The sequence below is a fragment of the Chaetodon trifascialis genome, chromosome 21 (genome assembly GCF_039877785.1).
Source record: "Chaetodon trifascialis isolate fChaTrf1 chromosome 21, fChaTrf1.hap1, whole genome shotgun sequence".
Lineage (NCBI taxonomy): Eukaryota > Metazoa > Chordata > Actinopteri > Chaetodontiformes > Chaetodontidae > Chaetodon > Chaetodon trifascialis.
In genome coordinates, this window is record NC_092076.1 from 3,056,276 (window position 1) to 3,081,270 (window position 24,995).

Genomic DNA, 24,995 nt, shown 5'->3' on the forward strand with positions numbered 1-24,995 from the left:
AGATAAACTCAGTGAGGGGAAGTTAAAGCTGTGTGGTGATAAAACGTGCAGTCACACATGGGGACTCATCTTCATGTTATCTAATTACCTTAAGAAGATTGATCACTCCCAGTTCAGCTGTGCGACTCCTCGCTATCGATCGAGGCCCAGCTCGGCTTTGAATAACACAGTAACATGACGACATTTGAACCTGGTGTTAGCAGGTGACATGTAACACACCTGTCAGCGCAGGTGTGAATGCGCGCAGGATGCTTCCACCAGCAAGCTATGAGCTCATGTGACGTGTTCTGAACGGTTGAGGTGCGATGATTGCTCCAATCAGGATATCGGCCTCAGCTCCTCTGCACTAAACCCTGCTTCCTCTCTCACCTTCACACCTGCCCAGTCACTGCTTACCTGCCTTACCAGCGTTATAACCCAGCAGCATCTTTATTTGAAGCACACTGACCGGAGCTGCAGCGGCTTTTCAGTTCATTGATTAGTCTGCAACTGTTTTCCCAACCAATTAATCAAGTGTATAAAACCAAATGTTCTGGCTGCAACTTCCACAGATAACATGAGCATCTGCAGACTTTGGGCTGCTGCTCAAATAACAACAAGCTATTTAAATTCAGCACCTTACCTCCAGGTTTCCCTGCTGTTACAAACGGGACTCGATATATTTTTACATAAACATGAATCAAACTTGAGCAGCCTGAATGGTTTCATGTTCAGGATCAAAGCCCGCCAAAGCTTTCTGTCCTCTTGTCTCTGTGTACAATCTGACTGCCTGAGCAGACGTGGAAAAGCTGAAGGTGGATGGCTCACTCCCCTTCCATAAATCAACAAACAAACCAGCCTTGTCCTTGTCGGTGCTGGAGACCTTCTGTCTGATGCCAACAAGGACAAAAACACTGAGAATTAGTTTGCAGGAGTAATATTTGGCTTTGACGTGAAAACCCTTCACCTTGATCTCATAGATCTTCAGCTTCCTCTTGATGCTGGTGTTCTCTCGCTCCAGGCAGGCCAGCCTCGTCTTGATGTCCTGATAGGCGGTGATGAGGGCGAAGTGGGAGGCTGAGTAGACGTCGTCGGGGGGCAGGGTGGAGGAGTGCCACGCCACGCTGCCGCAGCCATCCTCCTTCAGGCCCCCTGTGTCGCCGCCTCCTCCCAGAAGCCCCAGCTCCCCTCCGCCGAACAGAGACTGCATCACTCAGAGCCTCAACCTGAGGACAGACGCAGACAGTTGTTTGCTTGTTAATTATTAAACGGCCATTCAATTAGATGTTCCAAAAAAGCCCCACATTTCCTGATTCTGGCGGGGTCGGCTGTCAGCGCTAAAAACATCACGCGGGCAGCGACTCGCAGCAAACAAAGAAGAACAAAGCAGACTTGGACTGAGAGCGGTTGGACTGCTGGTGCACACAATGTAAAATATTCAAAAGCAAAGAGGGTGCAGAGACAGGAGGAAGACGGAGGGACGCTGTGGAAATCTGGAGACGACTCGCCGCCTTATCGCTTCACACGCAGGTACAATTATCAGCTGTCACACCGAGCGTGTTTGTGGGCGCTCTGCTTTTAATCACGCTTGCTCCGAACCTGATTATTCATCTGCCTCTTTCATGCTGAACTTTTGTTCAGACTGAAGGTGAAGCTGGATGCTGTGGAGAAATGCAAATTCGCCCTGCGTGGCACGAAGTGAAGAGACGATGTTTCGCCTCAACTCAAGGCTTCATGGCTGCGAGTCGTGAATGTACGCTTCATGAATGCGCTCCAGAGGGAAGCAACAGAAAGAGCTGGAGACCTTGGCAAGTTTTAAGATCAGTCAAGAGTCACACACGCGCTGCACAGCTGCACTCTGCGCACACACACTGCGTGCGTATGCTGCTATAGCTAACGTCTGCACATTGCTGCTGATGAACACAGACTGCACAACAGTCTGGAGCTGCACTTCCCAAATATTTTTAAACCACTGCGCCCCTCAGCCACATGTTTTTTCATGCACTTAGCTTTCAGTGCTACACTCAGATTCGGTGTCTCCGGGGGGCTGAGATGTATCAGCGTTCCTCTGAGCCTTTTCCGTCGCCAAAACTCATTGTGCTGAGCAGAAAGTGTGCTCTGAGCTTTAAGAGCTTTTTCACCGAGAGGAGCTGGAAGTGGCCAAAAATGAACCAACAGCAAAGTTGTGGCCGGGCAGCTAAACAATGAGCTGAAAGTCGCGTTAAAGCCAAGAGGAGCTGCAGATTCATTTGATAGTTCATCACGAGCGACCTTTCACATCGTCGTGTCATACTTCTTTAGAAAAAATACTGATTACAGCCCCGTTAAAGCAAAGGCTTCCTTGTGTTTCTTTTGTATTTTGTGAAATGTTCGTAAAACTGACACAATGGACAATGAAGACATCTTCAGCGTCCTTGGCCCGTCCTTCAGGCAGCACAGTGAAAGTCTGCGCTGACTCTGAACGCACCCTCAGACTCACCAGCTTTCTGATCGTTTCATCTCTGTACCAAGAGTCACCTGAACAGCTGGTTTTTTGGCTGCTGTCACAAACTGCTGAAGTTGCCACTTTTCTGGCTTTAGCGTCTCCGTCTAATTATCAGTAACAGAAGACGAGAGCAACAGTGCAGCTCATCCTCTGCATTAGCAGAGCTTTACTTTCAGGACAGAAAGTAAAGCACATCTTTTGAGTCGAGGATGCACCTGAACACGGACAGCGATCCGGTCTCTCAAAGCTGGGTTTTTCCAGGTTTCTGCAACCATGTTTACATGTGCACACACATACCCAGGCTGCAGGGTCTGCCCCTCATCATTACCAACCTACTTGTGTGCACGTAAACATTAATTTTCCCGAGCCGATCCACCTCTTAGCCTGAAGAGGTTCAGTTCTTTTGTGCCTCTCTTTTGCAGTAACTACACGTCATTTCTGCTGAGCGCTGCCCTACAGGTGCGTGTTGGCGGCTGTGTTAATCAGGCTGATTTACATACGTGTCTGCTTCACGCTCTTGTTCCATTTCACAGTACTTAAAAAAACATGAGCTCTGACAGCCCACGCTCCGTGAGTGGCGTGATGAATGAGCTGGGTAGTTAGCTGACCACGCTACGTCACGGCCAAGCGGCCCCGGTCCACCCCCCCGGCCCCAAAGACTCCCAGCAGTGCTGTCAGAAGTGATAAATGGCACCTGTGCTGTCACCTCCCTTTTTCTGTGCAGCCGCGGAGAGGACATGTGCACAAAAGTCATACTAGACGGTAGCTCGGCACTCTGAGAGCGGTTTGATTTACGGGTGCTGAGGGAGTTACACAACAGCGAGTTGATTTGATGCATACTGGAATGGATGCCTTTCTGACACCCAGCATTGCCTTGTGAGTCAGCGATTGCCTACTGAGCTATTTTCATCTGCTCCCTTCCTCCACGCTGCTATTTTCCTTGTGTTTTAAGAGAGAGGGGGATAAAGCCTCAGCCAATCTCTTTTCCTAGCCGCTCTAACAGGATGATCCAAAAGCACTCCCACATGCACAGGCCAGCACACACACACACACACACACACACACACACACACACACACACACACACACACACACACGTCTGTGCACATGCTGCCAAAGAATACACAGAGGAAGAATCGCACTGAGAGAAAATGCACGTGTGGACAAAAACGATCAAACAGTCGACACATGCACAGACGGACTGAGCCGGTCACCTGCCAGCTGCCCGAAGGCTGCTGGTTACACTGGGAAGGCATTCAGGTGCTGTGATGAGCCGATGCAGGTGTCTCTGGCGAACACGCCGTCCTTCTAACATCATATCAGCGCTCAGTGAGTGTACGCTGGAAAAGCAGGTGCTGCTAAAAAGAGCTATCAATCAATATTTTTTAGTACAAGTGGAGCAAAAGACAGAGGAAGATAATTCTTACTGATGAAGCTACAGCGGATTATCACCTGAATCTGCAGCTCCCCTCTGCTCGGAGCCTCGAGCTGAGCTCCAGCCCACAACTTTACTGTGTTGGTTCACTCTCGCTGCTCTCACAGATTCGTTTTCAGCAGAAGAAGGCGGCAAAAAAACCCTCTAAAACCTCACCATGGAGGTGCATTTATCTGCTAAGGAGCCAGATTTTTAAATGGACACAAATGCGACTTCAACACATGAGGAGCAATGTTAGTATCATCTGAATATTTAGGTCGGCAATTGTTGGACCCCATAACAGCTGAAGGTGGTCATGCTGGAGCTCGTGTTGATTTTGTTCCACAAAAACAAAACAAAAAACCTGAGTTGCATTAAGCTCATCATGACCATGACTTTCCCCATGTTTGGAAATGGGTTGAAGGCAATAATAAACAACCTATTTCCTCATTTCGACATGAGGACTTCTTGGATGAGGTCCAAGGCGCTCAGGTGGGATGTTGGCTCAAACCGCCTTCATTCAGTTTCAGCCTGCAGGAGTGCTGTGATTACCAAAGGCTTCATCGGCACAGCTCTGCTAACTGTGCTCTGTTTTCACATTTGGTCTAGAAATTACCTGCAAATAATACTGGAAATCCGCTCGGCATCACACCGGAGGAGCCGCAGTGGGTTCATGTATATTAAAGGGCTGAGCCTTCACCTTGTTCTATCTGCTGACCACATTTCCATAAAAATCCTCTGGAAGCAGCAAACATCTGCCTACATTCAGGCTGGAGGACATAATGGACCAGAAATCTGATAAGACTGCCAGGTGGATATTTGATTCAACGGTTTGGAGGATATTCACAGGATATACCCCTGCAAGATAACACCGGCAAGCTACATCCACAGGAAACATCCATGCTTCAGTAGAGACGCTGCGGCGGCCAATGACAGATGTCCAAATGTGGCCTCAGACCGGATAAAATAAAGGACGGGGACACGAGGATGTCCATTTTGTCTGTGCTGTTCTCATTGGCAGCACAGAAATGAGGCATTTATCACACTAAGCTTCTCCTCTCCGATCCCTTTCTCGCTCTCTGCTCCTCCACCCAAAATATCCCTCATCCGGCTCCATCCAGCCCCCCCCCCCCCTCCCAGTCACCATCCACTCCATCTCCCGGATCTCTGAGCTCATTTGCTGAGGCTCTCGGGGCCGCAGCGCACCGTGGAAGCCAACGCGTACGCTTCGCTCCCGACCAGCTCCCTGCTTCATTACGGCGATTACCACAGGAAGTCGTACATTACCTGCAGCCCACATGGCGTACGCTGTCCCGCTGAGGCCACCTCTCCCACTCCCCTGCCCCCTTTTCCCCTCCCTCCAGGGATTACAGCATCACTCCCCTCATCGTATGCAGGGCTGAGCCACGACCTGAGTGGCAAAGCTATCTGTTCATTACCTGCATGTTGTGGCAGAGTCACATGCAGGTCTGATATCTGACCGAGTCACAATAATGTGACGAGGTCGAGCCTGAGGACGCTTTCCGAATGCTGTCACGTCAATGTCAAAGCTTCAGTTCAATTAATGAATTACAGGAGATGCTCAACAGAAGATAAGCTGAACAGACTCTGACGCATCTCGTCTGGTGACCAGCTCAGTGAAAGACGGCGCTCGCAGTAACTTTACTCATTCAGTGTATTTCTGTGTGGAAACAGTGGCTCGCCTCAGTTATAAAAGTCTGTCGTCAGTGACTTTTTGTCAGCAAAAATGAGGAAAAAAAACATCAGTCCTCCTTAATTTGCAGCTTTCATGAACAGCTCACAGAACAGCATGTGTGATGTATACTTTGGTCCAAACTGTCTGGATGGAAAGTCAAGAAATATCCCAAACATCCCAAGTGAAACAGCATGTGCTAATTAGCAACTGTTAGCATGCTAACAGGCTGAATGAAGGCAGAGCATGGTTAGCATCATACCTGCTTAGCATCAGCCCATTAGCATGCCGGCGTTAGCATGCAGCCCACATCCAGCAGGCTCCGTCTTGTAGACCGAGCTTGGACGCTGTCGCCTTGTATAAAACAGGCAGCAGAATTCTACATCTTGTCTTGTAACTGATGACATTCATAAGAATCATTAATCAGTGAGTCATAAATGAAGCCATGGAGATAACCACTCAACTGCAAAACAAGTGTTAAAATCCATCACTGCTGCAGCCTGAGAGGGAACTGAGATCACTCTTCATTTTCCAGCACGGCGCCACAGATCACACTCTCTCTCTGCCGAATATCACTGCATCTCCATCCGTAATGCCGGCCTAAATGGAGCCATTATGAAACATTTAAATGAAGACGGTTGAATACCAGAGAGCCATTACTTCTGCAGATGGATGGAGCTCGACTGTTAAAGATCCCATGTCTTTAAAGGGCTTTAATCTCCTCGAGTGGCCGCTGAAGCCAAACAAATCATCCACACGTGCTCCAATAAAACTCCACATTCTTCATTACAACGATTACAACTGTTCAGAAACACAGAACGAAACACGCCGACAACACGGTCCACATGCAGAACACGAGCAGGGTCAAAGATGGAGAAGCTACAACCACAGATCTGTGAGTCCTCGGCTAATTAAACCAAGCGAAATATCAGCTTCTTGGAAAAATGTCTCTATTGCATGAATGGCTCCAACGCCCACGATAAAAGATCTGCTACAACAAAAAATCACTTATCTCCAACTTCAGCCTCATGACAGCAGAGCGAGCTCGTGAAATATCATGAAACTGTGTATTTAACCTCAAAAGAGAAGCTGCAATACTGCAAACGCTCGAGTACAATACACCAAAGTCTCTGCAAGAGCAGCCCAATCAGATCCCAGACCTGCCGCTAATCATATTTTGGGGATCCTTCGAGGTCTGCAGCAGCAGATGATTGCTCTCCCAGCAGGGATCTGTTTGTGTCTGTGTCAGATTATCGTGGATCGCAGTCGATTATAATGTGTAAATCTCTTCTTACAGATGTTCATTCATTCTCTCTCGATCCTTTCTTTGGTGACACTAAAGGAAATAAAAGCCCGTGTGCGTCTTTCTTGTGCTTAACGCATGTTTTCGTGTGCATCCCGGAGCATGAATGCATGAGAACAGAGGAGCGGCGGCGGCTGGGTCAAGGCCGGGTTTAGCGGTGATAACAGAACCAGGATCAAAGAGGGAAGCCGGCGAGCGAGTCCCCGCGCTGTTTGATGTTAATGTTGGATCTTGTTCGAGGGAGATGCAACCACTTTCCTCTCTCTCTGCCCCTCTACCTTCCCTCAGCGGTTAATGCATTTCAAAGTGCTGCTCTTCCTCTGAACATCGCCTCCTCTTGCTCTTTGTTTTCTCTCCCTCCTCTCTGTCTGCCGCCGCTAAACAGTCCAGCTCCTCTCGACGCCGCCCTGTGATCCCCACTGGCCGGACGTTTGGCACCTCTGACTCAGACGGTGTGTCCGCGAACGGAGCGCTCGGGGCGGGGAGGTGGCGCCTCCCTCTCTGCCCCGCGCTCATCCGCCAAATGCTCCCATAATGCCGAGCGTCGCACCGCTGCACCTGTTTTCCTCTGCAGAGGTCTCCTTTGGCATTGAACAAGGCCGGAGCTGGACGGTCCGACACACACTGAGAGGCAATTAACATGGCAGCAGGTGGGGTGTCACTGTGTGTGTGTGTGTGTGTCTGTGTGTGTGGATCCAGCGCATGTGCATCAGTGTGGAAGTCAGTGAAAAAAGAGTGTGTTTTATGTGTGTGTCAGGACAAGGACACAGTGGCATCAGTGCAAACAGGAAACACGCTCTGTGTGCGTGCGTGCGTGCGTGTAAAGAGAGACAGGCAGTACTTACTGATGCACGTCATGATAAAACTCTTTAGCAACGGTGGAAAATGTATTCAGATCCTTTATTATCATCAAGGTGTACTTAAAGTAAAAGTCACAGTGTAGTAAAGTGCAGTGGTGGAAGAAGGATTCAGATTCTTTACTTAAGTAGAAGTATTAACTTTTAGGGACGCTGGATGCTGAATTCATCACGTGCAGCACGGCCATAGTTCAGGCCGTCACCTCCAGCATTGACGGGAGGTTGGGTGGGAGGTGAGACCCGGTTGGCTCCGCCCACCTCCTCAGCTGTCCGTCATCAGAGGTGATGACGGACAGCAGGGTCTCCTGGAGACGGCGTTGTGGGTAAACACCTCTGATAGCTGTCAGACAGGTCGTAACAGTGTTTGTTTCAGCCCTCTGCGAGTACCAGCAGGGAGGAGGCGCCTTTCAGGAAATACAGTGGATGTTTGAGTGCCAGTATTCAGAGTAACAGACAGGAACGGAGTATTTCTGATAGTTTTACAGCATCAGACTGTTACATAAAGCAGATTTTGGATGGTGTGAACCTCAAAGGAAACAAACCATTGAGCCGAGTCCTCCTTTGTAACCAGTCTAATAACTTTAACTCTGAAGAGGAGGCAAAGCTGAGCCGCTGCGTCTGTCATGATGTTTCTGAACCATCATTGATTCGTTCTGTCAGACGCTGGTCCTGAATCAGATTCAGAGAGCAGATATTTCCTCATTCAAACCAAAGACACTTGCACTGAACTATAATTAATATACACAATGCTTTTGTGATTTATTTGTATCGCACAGTTTGATGCGTCTTTTTTAATGTAGAACAGGCTCAAACGTGTTAAAATCAGCTCTAATACCGATACGTTCCCAATAATTTACCATCCAGCAGGTCTGATCATGTTTGATGCGTTTCCTTCATCGTAAATTATTTCTAAAGCTTGCTAACGGCCGTCTTCTTCTGTCTCTTCTGTCCCGTGAATAAGTCTATTTAAACAAGTGCACTTTAAACCCCTCAATTCTCCCTTAAAAGACAATCCTGAACCCTCAGTGGCGACCAAACCCTGATTTGTATCCTCAATGCTCATGTTTAATTACAGAAACTAATAAAAGCCAGCTAATGAATGCACAATAATCCAATATGCTCCATGACGAGGAGTGTTTCATGAGTTAAAGAGCAGCTCTGTGTCTGTTCTGCTCTGTTAAATAAAGCTGTTGTTGCTGCGAGGCGTTCAGACTCTGTTACAGTACCTACAAGACACTGTGTTCTCTTAAAACACATGTACACACACACACACACACACACACACACACACACACACACACACACACACACACACACACACACACAGCGCTCAGCTCCGGCCTCACCACACGTGCCTCTACTGTCCACACACACACACACACACACACACACACACACACAGGCAATACGAGGCGCTTCTACAGGCTGTCAGCACAGCACAAAAACACCAGCTCTAACAAACGCCGCGCTGTGCCGTGCCATACCGCGCCATGATTCATCACTCGGGGAATCAGCCGCGTAGGCAGGCGGGCAGAGTGTGTGTGCGCGTGCGTGCGTGCGTGCGTGCGTGCGTGCGTGCGTGCGTGCGTGTGTGTGTGTGTGTGTGTGTGTGAGTGTGAGTAAGGCAGCTGCCATTCTGGAGATTGATGGCAGGGGCAGGATGGAGACAATGAGCTGTGTTGCTTTATTTTTTATTTTTTCCTCCACTCTCTGTTTTCTGTCTGCTCCGTCGCTCTTTCCTCTCGTCCTCCCCTCATCTTTCTTCCACCGGAGCCGTGGCGAACCGCCGATTCCTTCCAATTTTTCCCACCACCCCCTCTCCTCTTCCTCTATTGCTCTCTCTCGCTGTCGTTCATCCATCTTGGTATTCAGCAGCAAAGTTCATCACAGCCCCCCTGAGCAGAGGGGAGAAAAACCCTCTATCTTGACTTTGAATGAGAACCTTCCCCACAAAAGACATTAATCTCCTCATTAATACTACGACCAATCCGATACTTGGATTGCCTCGCTCTGAAATGTGAGTCAAAGTCGAGCTAAGCCGCAGCCCAGGAGCAAAGACCGGAGAGAAAAAGACGAAGAGGACGAGATAAGAGTGACTTTTTTTCTTCCTCCGGCTGCAATTAAAGCCCACCCTGGTGTCACCAGCCTCGCTCAGCCTCGCTGCTCAGCCACGACCACATGCAGTCACAAACACGTACGACGCTCAGAGGTGAGCCGCTCGGATGACTCACGAGCACGAACGCCTTTCGCACTGAAACAAAGTCTGTAATTTCATCTCTGCTTTCACAAAGCACATTAAGAGAGAGTGACAGTTACCACACCGGCAGGATGGAGTAAAAGATGGCCGCCGCGGACACGAGACGCACAACAAGACGAAGTGTGAGAGCGGTGGATGCCTCACAGGAGGGCAGGTGGACATATCTGAAGCTCCTCCTGATCAGGGATCAAGCGTACGATGGCAGAGCTCTACAGAACCTTTAGCGTCTTTCAGCTCAACGTTTTGGTTTTCTGAGCTGCTCGCGTCACCTTCCAGCTGCAGTTCCAGCTGTTTTCAGGACAAAAAGCTCAGATAAACCCGCCGTGCACGACCTGCTCAGCAGCAAACCACACAGTTCCCGGTGAACTTCAGGAGGCCAGAAAGACGACTCCAGATCGATGCTAATGTTGCTAAATAACTGCTGGGTGTCTAGATAAGCAGCTGTTAGCTAAAACATTCACCATGACAGTTTTATATGGCGAACGTTGTCTTATCAGCTTGTTCTACTGGGAACACATGAAGTGTAAAAGATAAAACATAAGCGAGTACAGTCATGACGCCAGGACGTTTGCTAACATTAGCCACCATTAGACCGAGTTTATTGACTGGATTATTCTTTATGAATCAACATTTTTGTTTGGATGAATGTGTTTGTTCTTCTTTGAAACGTGACACATTTATCAGCTAACATGTCAAACTCTCGCTGGTTCAAGAGGAACGCTGGATTAGGATTGTTGGTCCAATAAAACCGACGATGGTAATTTTTCACTTCTTAATTAATTAATGTGACAAACGATCAACACTTGGATAATGAAAATACTGCAGATCTGATTTAGAGTGAAGCTTTCTGACATCAGAGCAGCGGCCTTCACCGAGGAGCACAAAGACGGCCAACCCTCTGCGGGGTGTGATGAGCCTCATGGTTTATTTATCAGCGCTTTGCAGTTATTCAGCAGTGAAACGCGCAGTGTGGTTCTGCTCATGGTTGCGTTTAGTGATGCTGAATTTGTCGACTGAGTTCTCCTGACCTGCTGCGAGGGAGGATCAGGTGGCGAGGAAGACGCTGTAATGCAAAGCAGTACGGCGTGCTATGATTTCACAGCCTTGACGTGGAAAGCAGCATCAGTCAGATCCCATCACACGGACACACACACCTCTGCGAGCTTCCGCCTCACGGTGAATTCATACGTTAACGCCAGCCGGAGGCCCTGACAGCAGGAGCAGCTCAAATCATTCCAGCGCCGGTGGCCCTGACTCGTACTTGGCTCTCGCTCTTGTCTTGTTCGCCCTGCATCTAAAAGCTCGTGCGCTTCACAGAACATCACATCCTCCTCCAACGTGTCTGTTCTGCTGTCGTGCACTGACTAAAAGACAGACTGATAGTCACACACGCACTCTCACACACAAATAGCTAAAGATGGTACAGCAAAGATGCATTAGAAGAAAAATAATACATACAGAGCATCTATAAACACAGCTGTTACACTAGCAAACACATTCCTTATGTGTTTATTTATTTTCAGGTTTCAATTTCATCCCCAGTCCAAGCTAACTAATTGCTCCCAAGTGGAAATTTCTTGAGACACCAGATGCACAGAAAACGCACAAAGCGTGCGTAACAGTCATGCCCACACAGATGCATCATAAAATGCTCACCGCAACGTGGTTTTATGCAAACAAGGGTTCACGAAAAGACAGCTGGATAATATAAAAAAATCTTTGTTCCACATCTAAATTACATAACCCTCAAATCCAATCATATCCAATGAAAACGGCTCAAAGCAGCTGCAGAAAACGTGTTAATTCCGACGGCGACCTCTGTTATTTTAAGAATTAAAAACCTGCTTAAGAGAGAAAATATAACCGAGTGTTTAATTGGCTCCCGGCGCTGATATGACAATCTGTGTCTGCTGATTAATTAATGGTGCATGCTGCTGCTGCCGCCGCCGCTGCGTGTTGGATGATTCCAGAGACAAGCTGACGCGTGAGGGAGGAGAGCGCGCTGGCTTGGATCAGAAAGAATATATGATAAACATGTGCAGTGCATTGTGGGAGCGGAGCATGTGCGCTCATGATGTTTGCACGTGAGTGACATCCTCTGTACACCGTGGGTATACCTCTGCTCATCAAGGTGTCATTAGAGAAACAATGGAGTGTGCGTGTGCGTGTGCACATGTGTGTGTGCACATGTGTGTGTGTGTGTGTGTGTGTGTGCACGTGTGTGTGTGTGTGTGCACGCTGCAGCTGCACGTGTGCCTCGTTGTCGAGGCGTTAGTACATTACTTTAATGAAAGTCGCTGTCCTTGGTAAAGGACGCTGCCACTGAAGGCCACTCTCCTTTTCCTCAGTACACACACACACACACACACACACACACACACACACACACACACACACACACACATTAAACCCTCCCCCCTTTGATTGCCCTGTGATGCTCATCTACTCACAAAGACTGGAGTGTTCAGAGCATGTGTGTGCATGTGTACATATGTCAGTGTGTGTGTGTGTGTGTGTGTGTGTGTGTGTGTGTGTGTGTGTGTGTGTGTGTGTGTGTGTGTGTGTGTGTGTGTGTGTGTGTGTGTGTGTGTGTGTGTGTGTGTGTGTGTGTGTGTGTGTGTGTCGGGGCAATCAAAAGACAGTGAGGGGGTGGAGGAAGGAGTAAGGGGCTTTGGAAATGTACTCCACTGAAGTCAGATCATGGTGAAGAGAGTGGAGTCAGTCTGAATGTCACACACACAAACATGCACGCACACACACACACACACACACACACGCACACACACAGGACAGTAACTGCAGAGGTGGAAAGAAACTAAGTACACTTGCTTAAGTATTTAAGTAGAAATTCAATGCACTTACTTGAGTGTTTTCCTTCATGCAGCTTCATACGTCGCTCCACAACCTTTCACACTTTTCTGTTCAATGAAAACCACGTTTCTCCAAACTTGGCAATTTTGGTCTTGAATATTTGTAATAAAGTGAAGGATGAAGAGAAGCTTGTCCTCCATCTTCAGCTAAATAAACTCTGTAAACAGCTGTTTTTTCTGAGCTCATGAGACTTTTCCATTCAATCAGTTTATTTGAAAGTAATTTAAAATCCTTTCATCATTTTTCTGCATTTATATTTTACTGTTTACTGTTACTGTCGAAACCCAAAGTTTGGAACTTCACTTCATGAACAGGATGTTTGTCCCACCTCTGACATATGACACATAAAACCTTCATTTCACTTGTATTTAGAATCAGAATCGGTTCATTGCAAAGTAGGTTTTCACTTAAAAGCATGAGGAATGTGCCTCAGTGTTTTGCTGCGTAACAACAAAAATAGCAAGAAGAAAAATCTAAAGACAGATAAAAAGCAAAGGACTGCAAGTCCACAAAGGAAGAAGACATGAACCGTTAGAAAAACAATACATGTATTCACCTGGGAACGTGCAAAAGTTCACAGAGTGAGACTATTTGAAATGTGCAAGCAAAGAGCTGCATTAAGGAAACAACTACATCCGTGTGTTTGTTTTTAGCATGAAGCGACCCAAAGAGGCCGAGGGACTGTGCTCAGAGGTGAACCCACCGCACGCACCAACGCTGCCAGAACACACCAGAGTCAAAGCGAAATGAAGCGGACGTTCAGCTTTGTGATCGTTGGAGACGTTTCAGGCACGTGTCCGTCCCACCGCCGCGCACGTCCAACCCCGATGAATGAGGCGGTTTGAAGGCGTAAACGGGGCCGATCTCGCTCGCTTAAACACACGCGGCAGGTAATGAAGGAGGCCTGCGTGCAGCAGCAGTCGACACACACTTCAGTCATACGAAGACAAGAAAAAAGGTTTTTCACTGTGACCTGGAAGCAGACTTCACTCAGCACAGGCCTGCACTGGAGAGCACGCTCATCATTAACTGAAGAAACCCCTCTCATCCACACACACGCACACACACACACACACACACACACACACACACACACACACACACACACACACAAAGCTTGTTCTTTGTCCGCATGGAGTAAAAGCTTCTGCACACATGTAACACCTCTCTATCTCGATCGTCTGGCGTGAAATAAAAGAGGTGTTGAGAAAAGGTCTTTGACTGTAACATCAACCGCACAAGAAAAGAAGGCGATATTATGCACAGCTTTGAGCACAGAGTGTGTGTGTGTGTGTGTGTGTGTGTGTGTGTGTGTGTGTGTGTGTGTGTGTGTGTGTGTGTGTGTGTGTGTGTGTGTGTGTGTGTGTGTGCGTGCGTGTGTGTGTGTGTGTGCACTATTCTTCGTCTTCAGCTCATATTCGCTCGTTTCTAACCTGCAGTATCTCGTAGGAGCTCCGGTAGTGAGATGTGAGATCTGGAAAACATTGTTTCTGAGGAGTGTTACATAAGACGTCTTGTGGTCGGTGTGGGAAAGCGACAGCGTGGAGACGGATCCTCCCGGATTATCGATACCATCGAGTCGATTTGCACGAGGAACTGCGAATTAATTGTCTCCGTCCTTTGTGTGCGGTTCATCTGATTATTGGCTTTCAGCGCGACGGACAGCAGCCCACGCAGGCAGCAGCACGACCACGGCTTTCCTACAGGAAACACAGTGTGCTCGTACACGTTCCTGGCCCCTGATTAAATGAGATACTGTGACAATGACACAGAAAAGTCTCGTTTTCAGGACCGAATGTGCCTCAATTTTCGGATGATTGGGCATTTTGGAGACATTATCGTGGCTGTTTGCTCTGGCACACCTGTATTTTTACCTGCAACAGTTTGTCAAATAAAACTGTGGAGTTTTATTGATTCTTCGCAGCAACAATGACGGTTGAAACCACCATTAGAAATGTGTCAATGTTAGCTACGTGGCTAATTTTCAACCGCTGTCTTAAATTTCATTTAAAATGAACATTTGGGTGTTAATATCTGGATGTTTTACTTATTCGTAATGTTACGTCCTGAACCCTGAGCCATAACAACACAAGGCTACATCCATTATCCACAATCTGTTAGCATGTCAGGGTTTGAAAGATAAATACCGTATTTACTACTTCAATACACTGCAAACACACAATGGCTGCATGCTTCTGTGATTTCCAAGGTTCAGGCTGAACATGCTCGCAGCATTGTGCAGGTATAGTCGGTAAACAACAGAAAATCCTATTGTCAGCATGCTGTCTTCTACAGGTCCATTGTTAGTTTCCTCCAGTATCTCTGCTTTATCCTCTCGTCTGCACGTTATGAAGCAGGTTCATCAAGCTGCAGGTAGATTTCCACTCAAGTTAACGCACGTTTTCAGCTCCACCGTCTCCGGCAAAGTCACTTGTATTTGCGTCCACTCGCGTCTTTGCTCTGCCCTTCAATTCCCCTCACATCCTTTCTTTGCTGCCAGTCAGGCAAGCTGTTACTGCTGGAGCTGGCCTGCGGCTGGCTAAGTTAAAGGAAGAGGAGTCTGCCATGGTGTGCCTCTGTAGTTATGAAGAGCTGACTAATTACAACATTATGAATATTATATTCCATTTCTGCAAATAGATTCTCCTAAATCAAGTCAGGTATCCACGTGAGCTTGTAGAGTGCAAGGTACAAACTTGGCAGGGACCTGCTCATCAAAACACCGCTCCACAGCGCCTCTAGTGGTCAAAAAGTCCACAGGGTGGCTTTAAGCGGTGCAGCGGTTAAACGACGCTAAAGCTGCTTGTCTGCTGGCAACAAGCAAGTCAAGAGTGCGAGGTTGTGAACACAAAGCAGCTGGTCCTCTCTTACATTGTCACTGAAGTGCAGACCTACATAAGCCTGCCTCTCCTCCGCTCTGCAGAGCACAGAACACAAACATACTCGCTGCTTCGTCAAAGTCTTCCTCTCTCGTCTGCTTGTCGCTCTCTCTGATGCTAGCTGTATTTCAGCTCCGTCCTTATTGGAAATCTATGCGCTGTGCCCGGGCGCTGCTGCAAACACAAAGATTATCTCACAGATGAAATTATTCTCTGTATCCTTTGAGTCAATTTGATGGCAGCTTGTTTGTTAGGCCTCACTCCAGACAGGAGCAGGCTTCCTTTGTTCTGAGAGATGCGACGACTCGCGAGGCGACTGGGCTCGTTTTTCGGGCGTGTTTCACTGGATGAAAGCAGAGGAGTCACGTCACGGCGGCGGCAGAGCTGAAGCAGCAGGCATTTTCTGAAATGTCAACAAGACATTTTCTTAGGAAATGCTGCTGGGGCATTCTCGGAGTGTGAGCGGATATTTTTAGGGACACTGGAGGGAGTTTAGGCAGTCCACTAACGAGTGACAAGCAAGTGGGTAACCTGGTTTTTCTGAGACACAAAAAGAACCGCGTGAATCCCCCGTGAGCACGAAGACTCCAGGCCCAAAACGGACTTTCTACCTCTTTCTCAAACCAGGATATCTCCTCTGTCGCACACACGAGGTCTGTTCTCGTCTATTTTCCTCTGCTTTTACTATAACTCTCTGTCGGTACTTCAGGGCCCCTCTGTCACACAGATGGGCCTACTTTTAGCTGCTCTCATCACACACACACACACACACGCAGACATACTGTGCATATTACTCTACATCATGCCTCCATGGTCGGCACGGTGCCTTGAGTGGGCAGACCGAGTGAGTGGTCACATTACACTGCTGTTACATCACATTCCTCCAGTCTCCTAAGCAACCAGGTGTCCTCCAAAAACAAAAGCTGCACAACTACAACGCCGTTATGTCATCCGCCAGCTGTCACACGATGTTCAAGGTTCCCTCTCAAGCAGAAACCGCACATCCCGTCACCACGACGCTGCGGCGAAAAGACTCGGCGGCGCTCGGCGGGTTGCTCTCGAACAGCCGGGACGGGGCAGTGGGAGGTGTGAGCGCGTTGTTTCTGAGAGCGGCGAAGCAGAGTTTGGAGAGAGGTGAGGCTTTCTTCCCTGACAGAATATGGCAAAGTGAGTCATCCAAAGCCAGGACTCGGACACAAAGCAGAGCCTTGATGCAGGTGGGCCGCCCATGGCTTTTTCAGAAGCAGGAGAAGAGAGAGAATCAGCGGTCACTGCCTTGGCCCACAGATATTACACCACGGTTACGTAAAAGAAATGAAACAAAAATATGGAGAGGAAAGAAAGTAGAGGGAGAAAACAAACAAACACACATTGTTTAACTGCGTCGACGGCGTTACTGCAAACACACGACGCAGGTGAATTTGCTCAGGGAGCTTGAATCGATGCAGAATTTCTTTGATTGACCTCAGAGCTTCGTGCTTCTCTCCGCAACATGTAACCACAACCTCAGAGGGATGTCCAACTTTTTTATTACTTCTACCTTCTGCAGCTTACAACTCGTACAGTGAAGAAGACAGTCGGCCATGTTTGTCGTGCCAGAGATACTGGATTTAAGCTCTGGTTTCGCTCCACGTCGAGCTCACAAATGGGGTTAGAGTGAATTCAGTCAGACGTTGAGCTGAACTCAAACACGCCGTCCGCACACACTATCTGTGTGTCCGCCGCTAGCTAGCTACAGTAGCTTCCAGAGCGTCATCTGTTAGCGGTTCACAGATACTCATTTTTTATCAGGTTTCCCAGGATCACGAATCTCTCCTGAAGGTCCACATTAAAGGAAAATTCTGGTATATTACAACTTGGGTCTTATTTTTGTCGTTTAGCCATCATCGCTGTCACACAGAGAAGGAAATGATCGAAGCCATTATGTTTGGAGGTAAAACTGAAAGTGTGACACACTGAAATGTCATCAATAATCCCTCATAGTGGGACGTCTGATTTCATTTTTATTAATGTCGCAGTGTTTCCAGATCTCAGCTCAGTTATAACTCTGCAAGTACTTTGAGATCACCCAAAGAAATAATGACCAAAACTACAAAAATAAGACACCTTTGACCTTCTGCTCCACGCGTTCACTCGAGCTGCAGGGTTCACACTGAACGGGACACAGTAGAGGACATAGTGACTGCAGAAAATGGGGACAAAAACCCAGGAGAGGAGGGTTTTTGGCCTCCGCGTCTCCTGGAGGAGGATCCCTTCGAGGTGTTGTTTCCTGAAATCATCAAAGCGTTGATTTGGCACAGAAACGTCCTCCAAGGGGAACTGGTCGTTTGGCGATCATCACTGCCATGAACCTGCTCAGAGACACGTGTCTCGTGCTGGATGCACTTCCTGTCTGTCGCTGGCTCGACATTAGCTGTTTTTTTTATTATTCTTAAAAATGAACAGAGATCGACGCTCTGCGCTCTGGAACCAAACACTTTTATCAAACACACTTCAAAAAGCGCTCCCTCTCTGTTTTCATGCTGCTCAGCCTGAGGACATATTTTGCTTAATTGGATTTGGGGACTTGCTGTATTGAAAACGATTAACACTTAGTCACCAGTCGTGACTGGTTAGCATCTTTTGGAAATGGTCATTATCTCCTGTCATGGCCCAAAATGATGATTGTTTGCAAAATTTGAATTTCGCAGATGTCAAGCGCAGAGACTGACTTATGAAACAAACCATCTGACGCAGCCTTGCATTGCAATCTTTTGACTTATTCACACGCCTGGCCTAAATGGAAAAGTCTGATAAAGGCGGGAGCACAGCAGCACACCCTTCCCTCTTAGTTCTCTCTGTCTCCCCCCTTCCGTTACCCCTTGTGACCCTTAAAAGCTGTCTATGAATATTCCATCAGCCAGCAGGGCCTCTGCTCTCCCTCTTCATTTAGTGATTCAGTCTGTAAGTAGCTTACATAAACCTCCATATTTATATGTATCAACGTAATCATAGCATGAGTGTGTAGATCCACAGCGAGAGCAGACCCCGGGGCAGGAAACATTGAAAATGAGTACGAAAATGACATCGGAGGAAAATGGAATAGGTTTTGCATAAATTAGCTCTCTGTGAATTATGTCAGCACTGTTTCCAGGCAGGACACTTCCTCATTGTGTGTGTGTGTGTGTGTGTGTGTGTGTGTGTGTGTGTGTGTGTGTGTGTGTGTGTGTGTGTGTGTGTGTGTACGTGTGTGCGTGTGCTTGCTCTAATATATGCTGCCCACCGGTGATGATACTGCAGAGTGAGATAAATGACCTCATATTCTCATGTCTAAGCCCGGCTCTCAGGTGCTCAGTGGAAACTACAGCATCATCAAGGTGTAGCAAGTTATTAATGCAACTTCAGACTGTAAAATCTGCTCTGAATTGTTGCTGCGATGCTACAATCAAACTTTTAACATGGGCGTAATCTTATATTACCAGAAATTTTATTAACTATCCACCAGGAAACGAGTTTAACTGTTAGCGGTGGGTTTGTCATAACCTGCTGTGCAACCAAACGATGTTCAAACACACAGAACTTTATTCTCAACTAGTTGGGACACCAGACACGAAATGTTATTTTGTAGCGACACGTGAACAGGAAGTTCTGCTGTCAGCGTGCTAGCATGCTAATAAGCAGGTGTACTGTTTACCATAGTCATGTTAGCATGTCGCTAATGAGCTGTAAACACGAAGCACGGCTGATGTGAAAGCCATTCATTTTGCTCGGACTGGATGAATTAAATGTTTGACCTGGCGGTGGTGCTAGACGAGTCCCCAGAGAACCCTGAAGGGGCCGTGAATGTGTGTACAAACTTTCAATGGTCATTGAGATATTTCACTCAAATCTGCAGATGCCAGCCTCATGGTGGCGCTACATGAAGGATTATTAATGTGTGAGCTAAATTCTGTTTTAACACATCTCACAGCTGCTGAGAGATTTCATTCTGAACCATCTGTAGAGCGACGCCACGACTGAAATGATGCAAAGAAAATATTTCCATTTGATTGTTGCTTCAGCCGTCAAAAACATGGGTTTGAATATTTCACACAGCACGAGCATCATAGAGCCCCACAAAAGAGCGGGAACATGAAGACTGGCACATTGAAAATAACCACAGTCACTTTTTAAGTGTTTGCTTGCATCACAACCACTATTTCTGTTCTCAACAGGCCGAATCGCTGTTCAGATCCATTTTACTTAACGTTTAATTCAATAGTGATTCATCAGAGGTGCATTCATTTGTGCTGAACTTGTCCCCCCCCCCGACACCGCAGAGGACAATCATTAACACCATCGATGGAGCTGTCACAATATCTGATCCAGACTACAAGCATGGTGATCAAGGAGGCAGACGACCTCCAGCGCTCGCTGTTTGTGCCTTCCTGATGGGGCTGATGTGCGGCGAACAGTCAGCTGAGACAGGAAATGAAGCGCGCTGTATTTGTGGTATTTTCAAATCCTGCTCTGAAGGCCAGCGTGGAAAACACAAGCAGCTGAAAAGCAGAACAAAAAAGATCCAGAACATCTGCTTTAGTGAAATCCTTTTCACCTTTTCTCAAAGAAAGTGACACATCTGATAGATGGGTTATGGTCTGTCCTTTGTTTGGCTGTCTGACTTTGTTTTTTAAATGTTTCAGTGTATTATTGTGTCAGAACTGCCTTTAAAAAGACCTTGTTAACTAAAGCAGATGAAGACAGTCGTGTTTTTTTGTTTCCTGAAAACACGGCGTTCCACTCAGCGCCGTTACATCGTGCTGCTCTTAGCGTGCTGACAGCTCTGACTCGCACACTCTGTCAAAGAGGACGCTCAGGTTCAGGGAAGGAAACCTAAATAGACTGTCCTCACCACAGACATGACTGCATTAGTGCTTTGTTACAATGCCTGAAACACCATGTGATTGCATTTAATGACAAGGACCTCTCATGTGGATTACAGCTCCCGTCTGTCCAGAGCTAAAGCTGACGTAGTGTGACGTTACCGCACCGCCACAGATCACAGGGACGAGGATTTGGTAGAGCGATGGGTCAACAAAGCTGGAGAGCTGTTTGTTTCCCACTGACGAGCAATATGGGTTTGTTTTAGCTATTTCTACAATCTTTCTGCTACCTTAACTCCACCTATTTTACACATTCAAGTAAACCGTGAAAAGCATCTTAGAAAGCCTTTTGTGGCTTCAGGTGTAGCTGTGCAAACCGCCTCAAGTGATGTCACTTGAGTCAGATTTAGGGCTGAAGGCGACAAGTTTGCTGCTGCTCGTCTCTGCAGCTCCAGGCTACATTAGCCACCTGTAGCATAACAGCCCAGAATCAATGAGCGAACTGCTGCAATTGCATTGTGGGTAATGTAGACACAAGGTTTTGGTCATTTTAACTTGTCTACAGCATTTACAGATAAGAAACCGCCATATGATTGGTTTATAATGGTTTTGCATGCAATGATTGACGACTGATGTTTAGATTAGCTCAGACTTACTGAACTCGCAGCGGCAGAGTCTGTCTTTCAGGTCATCATCACCTGAACACGACAGGTACAGTTATACAACATCACATTTCCATATAAATCTTCACTATAGTCTGACGCTTGTGTTTGATTTTATTTATTTATCTTTTTATTTATGAGATGGAGATAAGGAAAATATAATTGTCATCATCAAGGTGTTTGTGAGAAGAATACTGCTAATTATAAAACCGGAAAACAGATTTATAATTACATGCTTGTCAGAACTCAGTTTGCAGAAAGGCTCAGTTTAAAATGCACCGCCGTAAAAGCTGAAATAGATTTACTAATCTGCTGACTTTTCCTGACAAACGCTTCCTGCTCGTATCATAGAAAGTTTTCTGTTAGATTACTTCCATTTGAATGAAGCTTTCCTGACAGTCCACGGTGTCATTTTGCGCTTTCAGTAACGATCTTACGCGGCTTCATGTCAGGATGTGATTCAGTGGCATGATCCAGAACGCTGAACTGTCTCAGCTGTAATTCCCTCTCGCGTCTGCATGTTAATTCATTCAACAGAGAAAAACACTTCCTCTGCTCAGTCCAAGTGCCAATGTTCTCAGGCTGATTGCGTCAGAAACCTCAAACACACACACACACACACACAAACGCACCCTCTTAAGACACATTGCAGCTGTCAGTCTAGAACGACCCTCCACAAGGTCAGTGGCACGATGAAGACGCTCTGGTGAACTCCACACATGCAATAAAACATGATGGGTGTGTCTCTGGATCAACGGTGAAGCTGAAGCAAACCTGTTGGGAGCGCTCTCCTGTAAAGCGGCTTGATGCCATCAGACAAAACTAAACATTAAAAACACCTGATATAAGTGGTACTGTATTGGACTGGGACAGTGTCCTTGGTAGAAATCTAATCATTCTTCCAAACAAATCAGACTGAGAGGCCATTTCCTCCCGAGGATGAAATCACTGGCATCCTCTAACCTCACTTCACAGCGCATCATGTCTCAGAAAAACAGCATCAACAGCGCTCATCAGCACATAACAAAGTAGGTAACAAGGGGGGGGGGGGGGGGGCATGATTAACGAGGGCAGAAACACAGAAAAACAAGGCCAGACCCATGAGATGCTGTATGGTGGTACAGTGGCGAAGGGATTGGTGATTAGCAGGTAGCTGTGATTTCCTGCAGACATGGTTGCATTTTTCCATTGTACTGCTACTTGGAATCTTTCTTATTTGGTTTTCCGTTGGAAAAAGCTGTGGACACCTGATAGCTTGTGCCTTTTTTTGGTATCACCTCAGCTGAGTTTCCGATCAAGCCGAGCTGAGACTAGACAGCAGAAACGTGGCATCTGAGGACAATAACAAGCCTCACTTCAGACAGAAATCCTGTTTGCTTTCAAGACACGACTCGCTGCTTCAGTATGATCTGACACATCTTCATCACACTCTTCACCGCAGCTACACTCACGTGCAGTAAAAGGAGACGGTCTCATTTTGCATGTCTGATGCACAGCCAGAAATAATCCTCCAGAAGTTCCTTCAGCACTATTAGCATGTGATTAGCCTTGCTAGCGGCGTAGCTCTGGGGCAGACAATTTTATATTGATTTTACATTTTATTCTGGAGGTTGGGCTGAATGAAAAGGTTCAGACATTCATGGTCCCGGCAGGATGGATCGCACTCACTTTGGTGATCCTGTGATGTTTTCTGGAGCATCAAAATTTCAATGTGTCCAACACTTAAATGCCAAACTAATGTCAGTCCCATCATCCTCAGCTATACTGCATTTAGTGCTACTTAGCAAATATTAGCATGCTACCACACTAAACTAGGGCGATGAAGGTACATTAAACTGTTAACATCAGCCTGTTTGCTTTGCTCTCATGAGGATGTTAGCATGCTGATGTTAGCATTTAGCTTTAGTGCAACCTCACAGAGCTGCTAGCATCGCTGCAGACTTCAAGTCTTCTTACAACAAAACAGATACGAGCAGTCATATATATATATATATATATATATATATATATATATATATATATATATATATATATATATATATATATATATATATATATATATATATTGTACTGACAGCTCAGCTTATACTCAGACTTATACTCTTTAAGGTGGACTTCTCAGACATGCAGGTGTTATTCAGAGGGGATACAGTTCAGCCCTGATACCTTATTGAAGGCTGTTTTTCTCTTCCTTTTACCACAGACATCATCTAAAATCTGTAAGTTTAGTTTCTCGTATTTTGTAAGTAATACTGACACATTTCATATCAAAAAAATAGCTCCAAAAATTCCTCAGTTTTCTCAGTGAGTGTTGTTTTCTGGACTGAAAAGTGTGAGTGCATCAGGATCATCATTAAAACGAAAATGATACTCCAGGCTGGTAGAACACCGCGCGGGTTCAGCCGCGGTGCGTTACCGGAGGCTGCGCTGGCGTTTGTAAAAGCCCGTTTTGTCTCTCTTGAAACTCTGCCGGACCTTGACGGTGGTAAAAGCAGGCCAGAGAACACCGACCCGACAGATGAGGGCTACTTCTGCTGACCACTTCCATCGCAGCTGAAGTTGCAGACTGCCTGCGGCCACGGCTTCGCTCCGGTGCGGTGCGGTGCGGTGCGGTGCGGTGCGGTGCGGTGCGGTGCTGATGTTGCCAAAGCGCTGCCGCGCACACGCGTCTCCTTTAAGCAGCTGTTTGCATCAGCTGTGGACGCTGCAAATAAACTGCGCGCACGATAAATAAACACCGCGGATGAGGATTTCTCTGATCTCCCATCCGCGTTTGGCCCATTTCAAAACGAGGCTGATGCTGGCGGTGACTAAAACATGGCTGTGATGCGCTGCGCTGCCAGACATCCAGTTCGCTCCGTGTCTCCGGCACACGCCGTAGCCGTCACATGAAACACATTGCACGGATTGTATAAAGAGGATAACTCACGCGCTCCCGGTGATCGATCCGCGGATGCCATCGCTCGGGGGAGTGGGAGGCGGGGGCGCAGCACCCCCGGAAAAACGCGCTCTCTTTCACGGTGTGTCGGCGCCCGGTGAGAGCCTGCTGGCCTCTGCTCCAGTCCTCTTCCTGTGCTCCTGTGGCAGGGACGAGCACGCCTCCTGTAGCTGCTACTGTGCAGGACTGAGCATCACATCGCGCGCCGTGGAGCTCCACTAGTGTGGGATGATGATGTCGCGGGAATAGGAGCGTCAGTCTCTGCTTTTAACGAGAACATCTATGTGTACGGCTTGAGTCACCCTGCACTGAAGAGGGGGAGTCAAGGCAACGCGTCTGTCAGCAACCTGCACAGAAGAGCCGAAGAATACTCTGATTTAGACCGAAGAATTCAGATTACAGCCAAACACTCAGCGGGTCCCCAACGGGAGAGGGGATCAGATAAAAGCAGAGGATAACCAGACTGAAGTGTATTTATAGCACAAGCTGAATGCAAACAATCCAACAGCTTACATTTAAAGCCACATGGCTCCACCAATGCTGCGTCCTCCATACATGCGAACTCACACCTTCTGTTTTCCAGGCTGTGAAGAAAAAGCGTCTGTATGTGGCTGGAAGTGGCAAACAGGGACCGGAAACACAGTCTGAAATGGCCTGGAGTCCACTCCTCGGTCATTTATGGCCTTGGCCATAATTTGGGTCAGTGCTCCAGTTCTGCGCTGCTCTTGATCTGTGCCAAGACGAGAAATTGTTGTTTTGGTTGATATCTATGTAAGAGTTTATAAAATGTAAGATTTAATGAACTCTAGTTAATTT

At 47.2% G+C, this 24,995-nt stretch overlaps 1 protein-coding gene across 1 annotated transcript in view; it reads right to left on the reverse strand.

Moving 5' to 3' along the window:
* LOC139349583 (TANK-binding kinase 1-binding protein 1-like) overlaps positions 1-24,506 on the reverse strand; it is a 49,851-nt gene extending 25,345 nt beyond the window's left edge. Inside the window, exons 1-2 of the mRNA XM_070990506.1 lie at positions 24,171-24,506; positions 947-1,205 (exon numbers count right to left, since the gene is read on the reverse strand). Of these exons, the coding sequence (XP_070846607.1) occupies positions 947-1,189 (243 nt within the window). The 5' untranslated portion in view covers positions 1,190-1,205; positions 24,171-24,506. The remainder of the gene's footprint in view (positions 1-946; positions 1,206-24,170) is intronic.
* Positions 24,507-24,995: the final 489 nt, after the last annotated feature.